This window comes from Calonectris borealis, chromosome 3 (genome assembly GCF_964195595.1).
Source record: "Calonectris borealis chromosome 3, bCalBor7.hap1.2, whole genome shotgun sequence".
Classification (NCBI taxonomy): domain Eukaryota; kingdom Metazoa; phylum Chordata; class Aves; order Procellariiformes; family Procellariidae; genus Calonectris; species Calonectris borealis.
This window is the reverse complement of record NC_134314.1, coordinates 92,970,032-92,984,745: the sequence shown is the minus strand read 5'-3', so window position 1 is coordinate 92,984,745 and position 14,714 is coordinate 92,970,032. Positions and strand designations below refer to the sequence as shown.

Sequence of the window (14,714 nt, the reverse complement as noted above, 5' to 3'; positions counted from 1 at the left end):
TGTGGAAGATATTTTCAGATGAACTATTTCCACACTTCAATATTTATGGCAGCTAGAGATATTATCGACCCTGAGGCAGCACAACAAAAACAATGCAGATTTTCTCTGAGACACATTTGGACATACTGTACACACAGCATGTCCCAAATCTACATTGCAAAGATATACAGAAATCTTAGATCTGCAAAGATAGACAACACACTTAAACAATCCCTGAATAAAAATACTCTCAGAGAGTATTAGGTCCTTTAAGATGAGTTCTGTGGCAGTGTTCTGACTTATCTAGATGTAAATTGTCAGTCGGTCCAATAGTAGTCCCTGCTACCATCAGTCTCAGGTCTGGATTCATTCCATGGCACTTTGTTCTTTCCTCCAAGTTGGTGGACAAAGCGACACCTCCAGAGAGTGGAGGTCTACATGAGTTACCCCATTTAAATGCCCACACTAGTTCGAACGAATCTGGGTATAAGCGCCTTATAATCTTTAATATCTTTTCCATGTACCCAAAGATAATATGTTGACTTCATTTTAGCTAACACAAATACAGTGTGTTTATGCCAAGTAAAATTAATTTCACAAATTATTAATATTGATGGCTACTTCTGAAACCTGAAAAGGAATTTCACTGATCACACTCTTCCTTCTTAGTGATGCCAACTCCCTCCTGCCCACCCCCACAAACACCTTCTGTCACTTGCATTTCTCTACAATGTTTTGTTCGATACTTATTTCATGAAGTTCTGTAATAAAAACATAATTGCTGAACTTCTCTTCATTTTTTATATTCATTCTCACTTATAAGTCTAATGTTTAACAGAACTTTTTTTCTCTCTCCCAACTCCCCATACATTTATTTACAAATTTAAGGTGGCTCTGTATTTCCTATGTAAATGAGTATTTGAGGTTTGTGGTCTTAGCACCTACTCTCAGAGTATATAGCACTTAGTATAAATTAAACCAGAATATTACAGAGACTGTATACTTGACATTCTTAACAATCTGTCAAACGATGATTTTCAGTAATGTTTCATATCACAAGCTGTTTTTGTCACCTAATAAAATTTGAATTAGTATGTTTACGTTGCTGGCTCACATTTCTAGTCAGTCAACTACCAGAACTTCTGAAATAAACTTAATAGAAGTCAGTACTGACCTTTGTAATTCTGAGCAAGAAGCCCGTAAGATGATTCTCCAGAGGGAATGAAACCTTTTCCTTCAGGACACAAATCAGTAAATTCAGCTAGGAGAGAGAGAAAACAAAATAATTATGTGGTTAAGAAAAAGCTACTCACATATGTACGTGTTACATATGTGTTTCAGGGTATTTTGAGAAATCCGAGGCAACGTTTTGCCTTACTCATCTCTATCAGGCAATCACGCATACCTTTAGCTAAATGGGGGCTGCTAATGCTACAGCCAGGCTTTCCCCTGCTCTCAGTTTGCAGAGCTAGCTTTGAAAAACCTAGCTAGGGTACCCACAGCATCACAGACCTCCATGCAAACTAATTTCTCTTGCTCCTTGGCAGGAAAATGTAGACCGTACTGGGTTTCATGGTGCACTGCAGTTATAACAATACCAGTAGCCAAATTATCTTAATTAAAGCTAGCGTGGGCCTCTCTGAGCTATACTGCAAGCTGCAATCTAGACATACCCCAACTGAGATACAAACCCCTGTCCACATTCTTCAGTCCTTATACAGGAAAAACACTAATTGACTGCAACAGGAGAACATGGTGTGGATTACAGAGGGAAATTATTTAAAGTGTCTTGGAGACTATACAGAATCAAATAAACCTATCCAAGCAGAGAGACTCTTTTTGTAACACATTTCATTTCAGTTTCACTGATTCTAAAGTATAGTTAAAACAGGAATTAAACATGATGATACATTTGTGTGAAAAGTAATCTTTAGTGTTTAATCTCAAAAAGTTTACACGTGTTCTCTCTTACGTGATTTTTTCCAGCTGGATTCTGAATTTCAGCCATCACTGTTTATGTTTCAAGTACTGTTTTCAATATTTGTGACAAATATCATATGGCTCGTTTAATATTTAGAGGTTAAACAGTGGTCTGCAGACAACATGATTAACTGAATTGTTCAGTAAGTAGCAAAATATAAAACTAATGTCATAATATATATCAGTAATTCATAGTGCTGTGGAAACAACATTACAAAGAATAGCTGCAGACTCAAAAACACTGTAATACTTACCTTCGTTTTCCAGCTAGTGGGAAAAATCTAACATGTTACCACAGCACCTAGGAAAAGCTTCTGTGAGAATCCATCTTTGTTTAAAATCAGTTGGAGACAATGCTGTTCAGTAACAGGCCGTTTTTATCCCTAGGGTAACTGCAGTGAAGCCAATGGATTTACACCAGGTATGAATTATTCCTATTAACTTTTCCTCCATGGAAGTCTCCCATGGGTAAGTCATGACTAAGTACTACAGAAGAGGGGATTTAATGGGCAAGCCTTTTTTGAAGGCAAAGCAGATTACTGTTAACATAAACACAATGCTTCGAAAGCTTGCAAAGGGACAGAAGGCCTCCTCTTACCAGTTCCAAAGACAGGGCATGGGAAGATTTCACAGTTATCGCCCCAGCCAGCACCCAAGGTACAGCAGCATTCTTGTTTGGTTACATTGGATGTAAGCACATTGTCACAGAAATTGGCATCGTTCAGATTGTAGTAGCACTCCTTCTTTCCATCTTCATGTTGATCAGCCTCTATAGGTAATTCTAAAGGCGAAAAGAAAACATAAACCACGTAAGATGACATGTGAAATTAATCAGTTTTACAGGAGAATCAGGAGAGCCACAGTACCTCAATTTCACCACAGTGAAGAGCAGCGTTGTCAGGCAGGGAAGAAAATGGCTAAGTACAAATTTTGGTTTAACTTTTTTTGTTCTTAGGAAGAATGATGGAAGTTTATAACCTTCCTTAGACTTCTTCAGACCTGTTCTCCAACTTGGCCTCAAAGGGGTTCTTCACAATTACACGCCTTTCATTTTTAAGCAATGCATGAACTACCTGCTTTCATGCTTAACCATCTAACTACCATGCCCAACTACTGACACAGCGCTTTTCACGTATGAATCTTGAAGCTCTTCGCAGAGGTGAGCAAACATTACAACCTAATTTTACTGATAAAGGAGCTAAGGCACAAACGGAAAAGGCCTGATTTTTAAAAGAATGAACATTTCCAGCCCTTTTTAATTTTAATTTGACTGGGAAAAAAGCATGTACCACGCTTGAAAACAAGGCCCTTTATGATTTTTGCAAAAGTAACTAACTCCACAGTAAGCAGAGGAATATAATGCAGATTTCAAGTTAACTGACTCTGTGCTTTACTTTAAAATAGGCCTCCAGCCAAGAAGTCAGATTTTCTGCCTTTAGCAGTTGAGTGGGTCCTGTCACAGTATTTGTAAGCACTGGAGGCAAAATAGTCTCTCCCATAGATCCAGTAAAAAACCTTATTAATAGTCAAAGGCCTTTTAAAGCAAGGCATTCCTAAAGTACACCAAGAAGCCAGTTTGAAAAGAAATACCTAGTTAAAGCTTCTATGTTTGCAGAACTCTGTCCATCTAACCTTGCTCTTCCACAAAAATTCTCATCAAGAGCTCAGAAGTGGGAGCTATCACATAAAATTGTTATTCACACTTGATCAATATGAAAAACTTTTCATAGGCCATCCATAAGGTAAGAGAGTTCTGAAATTACAAATGCTCACATTTCTTAATCAAAACCAAAACTTTGTTCAGGAACTTAAGACAGATAAATCTTGAGGCGACTAGTTTATTTCCTTTTTATCTTGGGAAATTCTTTATGCTTAGCACTTAACAAATGTTTAATTCACAAAAACCTACTAAAAATTATTGCATCTTGGCTGATTTTCCATTGTTTGAGATTTCATTCATTTCTACTCAGGCTCTCGCACAGTATGACAAGCACAAGATTTCTCAAGCAACGCATGTATCCAGGTGGGAATCAAAACCTTATTTTATACCTGAGTGACAGTGCATTTCAAAACGCTAGAAGATTGTGGTGTATAAACTACCTTTATTTGCCTTGCAGCTCTTTTCAAGAAAGAGCTTAAGGCTGCCCACTTACAAGTACTGGTATACCTGGGAGACCCAAGTTCACTTGACCACCTCATCTGTCTGCCTCCGGTTGTCTCTTGGAGGTCAAGCTCAGCCTCTTTATGCCAGTTACAGGATGGATTTTCTTCTAATCCCATCCACGTAAAAAATAATGGCTGTGAGGTGGGAGCTTGAAGATAGTGACTGTCCAACAAATGCTGAAGGAATTAAATGAACTCCAGCTCTTGTTATCCCTGCCCACCCACATTCCCCCAAGCGGATGGGGCAAGGCAGTTTTACCGAACATGCAAATATTAGATTTGTTTTGAGAAAAGCAGGTTTAAAAATGCCAGTATGGATTGCTCGTTATTGCACTTCAGTGGTATGAACGTGTGTAATAGTTCTTTTGGCTTCTAATTCCAAACAATTAGATTTATTTCTATTTTCCTCAGAAAAGTGACACAGTTTCTGTTTTGGGAGGTTGAGGGGCTGGCAGACACCTCCATTCAAGTTTAGTACAATGTTGCCACCTACAAGGCAAATTTTCCTTTGCTGTTTCGCCAATGTAACTAAGTTGTACATTAAAGGAAACACCCAGCTGAGTGCTTATTTCATCTTTGTTAGTTTAGCCTGTGGTCTCTCCTCATCAGATAATTACAAGTTTCCATAATGTGCTGAATTTCATGAAGTGCGGTGGTTTTGCGGTATCAGCTGCTATCCAATAGGAACTACGTTAAGCCTATCATGTGTCACAGAAACGCCACTGAACTAAACCAGTTATTCCAAGGTGAGAGCGCAGTACTTTAGCCACAAATATACGTTTTCCTTGGCCATTTGCCATCTGTCTAACTGAATCAAAGACAAATCTTCAACAGGAGAAAAAGCATGGCAGTTTTCACACTGTTTACCAGAGCAAGAACACCAGAAGCTGCCCCAGGAGGAAGGGGAGACAATCTCATCATGTCATTGTTTATTCCCATTTTACATATGATGTGTTGGATTCTCCTCCCATTATCTGTTCAGCAGCTTAGAAGTCTGTTGTTTACACAGCTGTGAACTGAGGGTTAGTCAAGCAGGCGTCATGAATGTTTGGAAAGCAAATGAGACACAAATCTTTTTTTTTTTTTTTTTTAAACCAAGACCAGTCTGTGTCTACAAGCTTGTAATTTCTCTCTCATACATTATTAACCATTTAGTAAACAGGTTGTTATTGAAAGTGGTTTCACTAGGTATGTTGACAAAATATGATAGGAAACGGATACTTATTTCTTTGTATCGCTGTTTCAGGTTTTTTGTTGCCAGAATATGCAAAATATCTCTCCACCTAAGGCACACTGGTAAAGGAACATAATTTCATCAGGCCGTTGATATGACTGTTCTATTAACAGCCTATAGAGAGATTCTGCATAGCTGCTGCTAGACTGAACTCCAAAGAATTTATTAGAAATAGATTTATATACCTTAGAGTAACCTTGATCAAGCAATATGCTTCAGCACGTGTTTGATGCAAAAATGTGCATTAGTAATATAGGATTCAGTGGATAATCAGGATATTAAGCATATGCTTAGACTTCAGCATACACTTAAATATTTGCCTAAATAGTTAACAACTGTGATCTGAAAAAACCAAAACACATAGAACTGATGGGATCTTAAATACTGCAGCTGTGTACCAATGCCTCTTATTCCCAGCTGGAATCAGTAAGGTGTTGCTAAAGTCAAAAATCATCATTACAAGTTCATGACTTCTAAAACCTCAGCAAAGATGCCGGTGACTCTGAGCAAACAGTTTGAGTAACCCACACGTTCAGAACCTGATTTTCAAAAAGACAGTAAAAATAGATTGGCATGTGCCTATCGTCAGGGTGTACTTGTTTAGATTTCTCAATTGGCTCCACACGTGGCAAGCTACAACACCTAACGTGTGTATGTGCAGTGTATATGCATATACGTGCATATGTACAATTCAGGGATGTGATGCACATGTAAAAATGGTATCTAAGACTATGTTCATAGATGAATGAAATTCAGATCGTTATTTACTTTAGAAAACCATGCACATATTGCCATAAAAAAACCTACAAATATGAAGAGTTTCCTTTGAAGTCTTAACATTTAGAAAGCCCTTAAAGTTTAGGAAATTTAGAATTTGTACTCAGGCACCAAATTTTTAGCCTTGAGGAAGCTTTTGGATCAGATTTATAAAATGTTACTTGGCAGCCTCAAATTTTTTGTGCTGGTGGTTGATTAGATGCAGGGGGGATTGATTTTGTTTTAATACAAATCAGCCTAGGAAGGACTCATGTTTGGACACCAAAACTGTGATTTTTACTTATAAATCCTAGTAAATACTGTTAAATATCCTGCCATAAATAAACTGGTCACATTTCACGTAACCAGGAGAAAGCAACGTCTAAATTAGCTGTAGGTACCTAAGTGGGCCCTGGTACCTTAGTGGAGTTCTCTCACTAGAATTCTTTTTATTGGCTGAGCTGTAACTCACTAAACTTGTGATCTTACTGACCTTTGTATATGTAAGCCAGATTCCTGCTGATATGCTTGTGTTTACACACATGCTTTTGTTTGCAGTTCTCATTTTAAATCATAACTATTATAATCCTCAAATATATACTATCCTTTATAGCTTCTGGATTCAATGCAATGAGATATATTAGTAATATAATAGTATATGTTAGTAATTTAGATGCATACTAGAACATGCATTTTTTCTTATGTAGAAACAATTAAAACCATGTTAATACGGATTATTACTCAAACTGCATTCAGCTTGGTACTTGCTAGAAATTAATCATAAATGGCTTTATGTATCTTATTAAAAGAATAAATGAGAAAACTTTAACCCAAACCAGGCATTTTTTTCTCTTAGGTACAAAGATGTGTAACAGCAAAGTTTCATCTAATACAAAAGAGAGTTCCTCCCTCCTTTATCTTTTCTTTCTTCTGAAGCATTTGCTACATTTTGTGAACAGCAGGGCAGAGAGGAGGGGAATAAGACAATCAAACCTTGCACAATTACTTTTTTTTTGTTTGTTACTGGAACGTGACAATACGGGCTAGAATTCCTGATACATACACTGAGAGGATTGTTTCAGGACACAGCTAACAATAGATGAATTTCCACCAAGTGAAACGTAAATAGAAGGAAGTCTCGAGAGCCCTAGTGGCAAGTAAAGTAAAGTGTGAACACACCCCATTCCACAAAGCTAACAGCCAAAAAAGTTCCCAAATTAAAGTAACATTTGAACAATCTTCACCTATTTCCACTTGATAAAAGGTGGATGAACATTTCTTTGTGCACAAAAATACAAAATGAGAAATAAACAAAAGCTGAGTAAACTACACTGAACTATAGATATCTGGAGCAGGATCATGCAGATTAAATTCTTCCTTTCTGAAAATAGGCATGATGCAAGCTAATGCTGACAGATGACGTCCACATGCACCGTAGGAGCTCTCAAAGCTCTCACCACGCCTGACTTGAGTATGTGGCTTGTCAAAGCCAGAGGATGTGTGGCCGTTCCATCGCTCTTTGCAGGGAGATGGCATGCTATTCCTATATGATCATGCTACAGCTGGTCTCGGGGGAGGCTGAAGTACCCATCGTTGGGCAAAACAACATAATCATTATTGCTTATCCTGCAGTGAGCTCATGGGGCTTATGCCACTTACAAATGGGGAGGAAAAGACTGGTTTTGTTCCCTCTTCAGTTGACAGCTGCACAAGGGCCACCCATTGGTTCCCAGAACAAAATAGAAACAAGCAAAGCGAGCAGATGTAGAATGAAGTGTGTATTGTCAGTTCCTGAAATGTCAAATCCAGAGGCACATGGGGCAGTGTCACCACTTGACTGGTGAGTCTCTGAGGTTTGGAGAAACAGAAGCCAACTGACAAGAGGAAAAAAAACCAGCAAGGCTGCAGGATGTACAGGAAAGCAAGAATCCTTTTTAAGAAGAACTAACAACAGTACTTTCCCACTTTTACTTTGGAAGAAAAGCAAGAGAATAAATAGTAAGATCTCTGTTCCTAGTACTGCCACTTTTCCTTATTCTAGTTCAAGAGCATATGGTGTAAAGTACATCTCACTGGGTCCTAATTTGCATGTCTTCTGGTCTCCTATGTGAGATCTTCCTCCTTGATGACCTTCAAAACATAAAGCAGATGTTTTGTTAGGGCCCAATGAAGGCTGGAGGGGAAGGAAGAATGGCTTCTTTCCAAACCGATCACAGTAAAGCTACGTTCACCGGTGACAACAAAATGGAGGTAGTACTGACAGTAGAGTATTCATCTGTTGGCAGTACAATCAGCCACACTGGGTTTTTCATCCCCTCCCTCCCCACAGTGACGTTTGGGTATGTCCTTGAATGCTCCTTGGACTTAACTTCTTTTTACACGGGCTCAGGTCCTCTGCTAATTTCTTTAGCTTTGGTTTTGTTTCGACAAGTAGCTGAATTCTCCCAAGTACTATCTCCTCACAGTACCAAAACAAAGATGGCATTCACATCTTCTGCAAATCTTGATAATATAATTTAAACACTCTTCTTCCATAAATTCATGGAAGAATTTTAAATGCTGCTACTTCAGTTATCATCAGTGGGTATTTAAGCTAATCTGCTTCATGGTGAAAAGGTACTGCAGTACTTTTCCTTGCAAACAGAAAAGGAGGCAGTACCACTGGGCATTGCTCTGCTGCCTCAGCCATCTTTTTTTATTTTCATTCCTCCTTCATAAAACAAGCTCCTGTAAGCCTGAATCTTTCTCACAAGATTTTGCAAAGGTTTCAGTTTGTCAATCAGCCTGTTTCACAGGCAACTTCTTGAGTGCCGCTGAGTGCTACATTCAGTGGTCTAAATACTTGTTGCAAGTAGGTCACAGATATTTCAACCTTATTTACAAGTCTGAAAGAGCATGAGTAATAGGAGAAAATAGCCACAGCCTTGTAGGCTGTACAGTCTGTATCCTGGCACTACAGCCAGTTATTCTAAAGCTTTCCGGAAGCTAGATCAGCCTGCAGTGTAAGAACAAAATAAGAAAAATACCAAGATTTGCATTCTGGAGGGGGAAGAAAAGCTGTGCAAGTAAATCCCTTCATTTCTTGTACTCTGTTGCTCCTTGTTGTGGGCTTGTTCCTTTCTCCAAACTGGATCAGTGTAGAAACGTGGAGGCAACTTTAAGAGTTCTAAACTCATTTTTAATGAGCGTATTTCCAGTACTATTTGCAACAACAAAAACACCTCTTAACAAAAGTTCACAAATCCAGCACAATGGACTACTAGGAAAAACAGGACAAAAGATGGAGTAAAACAAGCAAGGGCACTCAAAAAGGCACTCAGACTGACAACAAGACAGTGTTTTGGTTTTTTGCTTTCCTGGCTACCTTTTCTGAGGACTTATGTTAGCACTGGATAATGCTAAGAGGATACCGCTATATGCAAACTTTGTTTTTATTCGTATGCTCCCTTAAACATTGTCCAAGCATACTAGTGGATGTTTGTAAAAATGTGAACAAAAAATAAAATCACTCAGGCCATAGACTTTCGTCACATTTCGTTGTTACAGTACAGCAAACAAGAGATTGTTTACTCTTAACGGCTGTAACTATTCATTATTACTGCCAAGTCTGTTGACATATAAAATTTAGAAGGTGTTTCTGCTATATTTTCACCGCTAATGATTCACTGATAACATATTACATCCTAGAAACGCCTCTTCTCATGCACACGCTTTCAAGAAGACAAAGTTTTAAATTTTTCTGTTGTAGTTAAAGCAACACTAGCATTTAAACCAACTTTACCTTTCCATTGCAGTGGAAATCATGCCAAACATGCAAAAATTCACTGGTGTTTTACCTGGTGAGGTACGGAAGCGACACTGTCCGGTCATTGGATCATACTCCTGGTTTTCATCAGAGCACAGGCACAGGAAAGAACCATCGACGTTTTCACAGAGGGCTTCGCCACATACTCCACTCAGCATTTCACATTCATTCACATCTGGGGAAAAAAATCCAAAACGTAAATCAATTCAGACCCATTACTGACAGTTTGTTCTTTTATCTGCTGTATCTGTGCCAATATTGTCTGCCAGATTACAGATGTGATCTCTGGGGAAGGATTAAAAACTCACTAATACCTAAGTGGATTCATAAACAAGTAGTCAGCCCTTTGAAATAAAAGCCCCTGAAAGCCACAATAGAGTTTACAGACTATTGGTGCTGACTAGGTGCTGCTTATAGACCAGAACACGGGCTTTCATTTTTTTCAGTTTTTTTTGTTTCTTTCTCATTTTTAAATACTTGCTTTTCTTTTTCTTGGGATTTAAGATTCAGACTAATTTCATTTGTTTTTTTTAACTTCCTTTACTATCAAACTTCCACTGAATTCAAGGAGCAAAATGAGTAAGTTCCAGTGTGATTCAGACTGCACTACGAAAAGAGAATTCCCTTTTCTCCTCAAAATCCCGTTCTTCCTCATGACCATCCACTGAACAGTGAATTCCCCAGCCCCACCGCCACCACATGCCTCTCATATGTACGGCCTCACAGGCTGCTCTGGAACCCACAAGGGTTATGCCCAGGTCACCCAGGGAGCCCCTGCCGAACACTGCAAATTTCCTCTCCCCAAAAACCCCCACATATTTTTAACTTGGATTCCATATACCTGCTAACTAGTCTACACTGAAATGCTTTTTTGATTGATGGGAGAGTTGTCTGCTGTTTACCAAATACTGTCAGGATCATTTAACTTAGTACTGTCTTTTCAGTTGCTAAAGTTTACGTTTGAAAATCTACATTGTCCACTAATGACAGAATCTGAAAATTATAATTAGTGTATCACAACTCAGAAATTTCTATAATTGAGTGTGGTCTAAAGTATAACTTGTGAGGCAATGTTTTATCCTTTTTACCTCTTATCCAGCAAGAACGAAAATCTAGTCATATGAATGAATGTTGTTTTTTGTGTATTTTTATATAAATATGCATTTTAATTTATGGTTTGCTCAGCACTTTTAAAATGTACTTAGATTTTTCTTTACCTTTTTGCTGGATTGCTGTCATAAGGAATAAATTTTCTTTGGGGAATGTTGCCTGGCCAGGAACTAAAGAGACTTACCTTTTCCTAAAATTGTTTTGGTAGATAACTGGCATCAAAATTTAGATACTTCAAGAGTATTTTATATTATATAGTGTATACAAGAAAAAAAAACTAAGACGTTATTTTATGGTACAGAATCACTTCACTGGCAACTCAAAATTAAACTTAGTTTCACATCAGCATTTGCTTTCCTTTTTTTTTTTTCTCCTTTCTTTGCTTCATTTGTTTTCATCTGTGAAAAGTCACTGTATGCAAAAATATACATTTTTGCACTGTATGCAAAAAACCTAAGTGCCAAATGGCATAAAGAATTTTGTAATAAATCTATTTAATACGTTAGAAAACACATACAAACACTTTGTAAAACTTCTCACTCCTCCTCCCTGTTCAGTATTCCGTTTAGGTCTCTATTCCTGGTAAATGTGTTTCATCCTGAGTCTGGCTTGAAGAAATTGTTTAATGAATACCTTTCCTTGATCTGGTATTAATTTTACATTAGAAACTTATGCTGCCCCACATGGATCTCAGGTCCAACCATCGCTATTAACAACAGATCTGGAAACCTATTACTCACAAGAGAAATGTGCAGTATTTACACATCTACAAAAATCTCACATCTTTTCGTGGTGATAGGTGTCTTTCCTGGTGCTCGAAGCCAATGTTAAAATCTGTTCAAATATGATGTGCCTAGGGAGGTGTGCCATCTAATTCAGACTGTGGCTGTACCACATGCCAGATTTCTACCACATGCTATTTCCTGTAGGGGGTAGTACAGAGTTCTGGTTATTCAGCTAAGAGACTAAACAGATGTTGCATTTAAACAGGCTAAAGTATTAAATTCAATCTATTATGATTTATATTTGTGAATGGTCCTGACGTGGGTTTTCTTGTTTTTTTTTTTTAAAGAGATAAAATGAGTGGCTCAGCTTATTTGCTGTTGGTTTCCATTCAATCCTAATAACAGGTTCTCATTAAATGGATTCACAATTAAGTTTCCATCCGGCACAAAGCTCAGTGAGCAAAGCACAGCTCAACCTTATTTTACTGGTAAGTGGCACAACTTTAACAAAAAATGATAGGAAGCAAAAATTTTCTCGTGAAGAAATGCGTTTTGCTCATATGTCACTTTTTGCGCACTAAAACCTTGCAGGAATGACTACTTGCACCTAAGAACTCACCCGTACACCCTTGCCCATCCTGCGAGTCCTGATACCCTTGGTAACAGAGGCAGCGGTAGGAGCCATCCATATTTTCACAGAACCCGTGACTGCCACATATTGTGCCGTTCGCACATTCATCAACATCTGCAAGGAAGAATTTTAACATCAGACAGGCCATGTGACAATCAAAGGCAGACATTCATGAAGACTGCAGAAAAACAACAAACGGGCCATTTTTGCAAACAGATGCAGCGATGTCCCTCTATACATTGGGAAGAAAAACACAAAGAACAAGACGCAAAAATTTAATATAAGCACACATACAATTTAAGAAATTGTTTCAGTGTTAACTTCACAGGAAATATCTTGTGTCAGACAACGGTTTTAGTCAACTGCCTCCCATCTGTTTCACCAAACCTGCCAATCATGACATGATGCTACATACCACAGAGTAAGACATAGTTTAAATATGACCATCTCTCCGACTGGCTTACAGATTCTGCCAGTGTAGCATTACACAGTCAACAACCTGTGTGAAACTGAACCCGCTGTGCCTACAAGAAGAGTTCAAGGGTATGGTTGCATCCCTTGGGCAGAAGTGCTGCACAGATCTCATTCTGTCTCTCAGCACAGAAGAGAATTTCACGGTGTATGTGTAAGTGGTAAATATCTGCGGATTGAGCCTTCTGGCTTTGATCCTGTAAGTTTACACATACGAATAATCTTACTCAGGTAGGCGAAGAAATTACAATGCCTGCATGCCTTCTGTACTGGCCCTTTCATTTGTAGTTCCCATTTGGGTTTGCTGGCCTTACAAGAGTCACTTGCGTGAGTAAGTCTCTTCTTTGACTCAGCTGCCCATCAGCATGTAGTGAAGCAGAGTCACTTGTGGCAGAATGTGGTTTATTTTTGTAAGTGTATTACAAGTGCTAGGAATGTATTATTTTTATCTGCACTCAACGTTAAGACCTAAACCCAAGGCCCTGACCATCTGTGGTCATTAAAGATGTCATGGTGTGTTTTTAGGAGGAAGAACATTAACTGAAACTGGGAACCTGCCGGGATGCTAGGATTAGTACCTTCTACCTTCTAAATTCCTCTGCAGTTTGAAGCAGAGAAATTATTGCTATACTTCTTTCCTAGAAACCATTGTGACTGTTAAGTAAGGTCGCTGTCCTTGCTTCTGCAGTGTGCCCCAGGGGAAATTACACTTTAAATGGTGATTAAAGTGATTTGCTTTTGATTTATCTGGGTACTAGCTGCTATCGTTAATTCTGCACATTAGAGTAGACCTTCATGAGATGGAGCCTACCATCATTCTACCTTAGGGCACTCACTGAACTAAAGGGCTGGTGGGACTGAATCCTGCATTGCCACAGAGAGCAGGCTGCTTTGAACAGGTGAGCAGCGCTGCTGCTTGGTGTCTTTCTGAAAGGAGAGGCAGGCTCAACCACAGTCCTGTCTACTCCTACAGCTGTTCACAGCTGTGTCAAACAAAGGCCTAGAAAAGTCAGCAAAGACGCACCTCGTTCTTCTTGTGACAGTGCTCACCGAGCAAGGACATTTTTACTTTTATATTGTGTCTTACGCTCAGGTGAATGGGAATTCTTGGTCTTTGAACCACATGGTCACAGCTTCCCAAGCTACCCAAATCTGAGCAGCACATCATTACCATTCACACATTCCCTAATAGATTACCTGTTGTGCGGCCCTCTTGTTCCCCAAGTGCCCAAATTCATCCACACGTGCTTCTGCCTGCCTCAGGGAGAGGCTTTTTTGAGGTCTTGAAAACCACCTTTTCCTATTTGCTGCGGTTTAGAACTGCATATAGATTTCCTATTTGAACAGGTTTAGAACTGCATATAGATTTTTAAGGCCAGAAGAGACTATCCACATCATGTAGCCTGACCTCCTAAATAGGTTAAAAAACACTCTGGCAAAATTTGTGAGTAAATTGTGGAATTCTAACATCTTTTTCAGAAAGGCATCTAAATTCACTTTAGGATGTTTAAGTGATGGAAAACTTACCTCTTCTCCTACTAAACTGATCCACTGGTTAACAACCTTCAGCTAAAACACAAAATTAATGCAAAAACTATATGCACTACACACACTGAAATCTAGGAGCTATGAGTATAATTGATAGTTGTAAGAAAAAGTACTTGCAGATGGAACTGGCAGAATACTTTATTTGGCTTGTTGGTTTTGTCAATAAAGGCTTTAATGCTCTTTATATCTTGATTTATTAAACAAAGGAAAAATATTGAAGGAATTTATCTTAGAAAGGGTTATTTGTATTTGGCAAAGAATACAATAGCTAGTATTCTCAAAGAACTGAATATGAAAATTTGGGTGGTTTCT

The 14,714-nt window shown here is 38.5% G+C and overlaps 1 protein-coding gene across 3 annotated transcripts in view; it reads right to left on the bottom strand.

Moving 5' to 3' along the window:
- LTBP1 (latent transforming growth factor beta binding protein 1) overlaps window positions 1–14,714 on the bottom strand; it is a 137,775-nt gene that overhangs the window by 22,278 nt on the left and 100,783 nt on the right. For all 3 annotated transcript variants that reach the window (XM_075146696.1, XM_075146695.1, XM_075146697.1), the window contains exons 20-23: window positions 12,372–12,497; window positions 9,949–10,092; window positions 2,558–2,740; window positions 1,154–1,240 (exon numbers count right to left, since the gene is read on the bottom strand). In XM_075146696.1, the coding sequence (XP_075002797.1) occupies window positions 1,154–1,240; window positions 2,558–2,740; window positions 9,949–10,092; window positions 12,372–12,497 (540 nt within the window). The remainder of the gene's footprint in view (window positions 1–1,153; window positions 1,241–2,557; window positions 2,741–9,948; window positions 10,093–12,371; window positions 12,498–14,714) is intronic.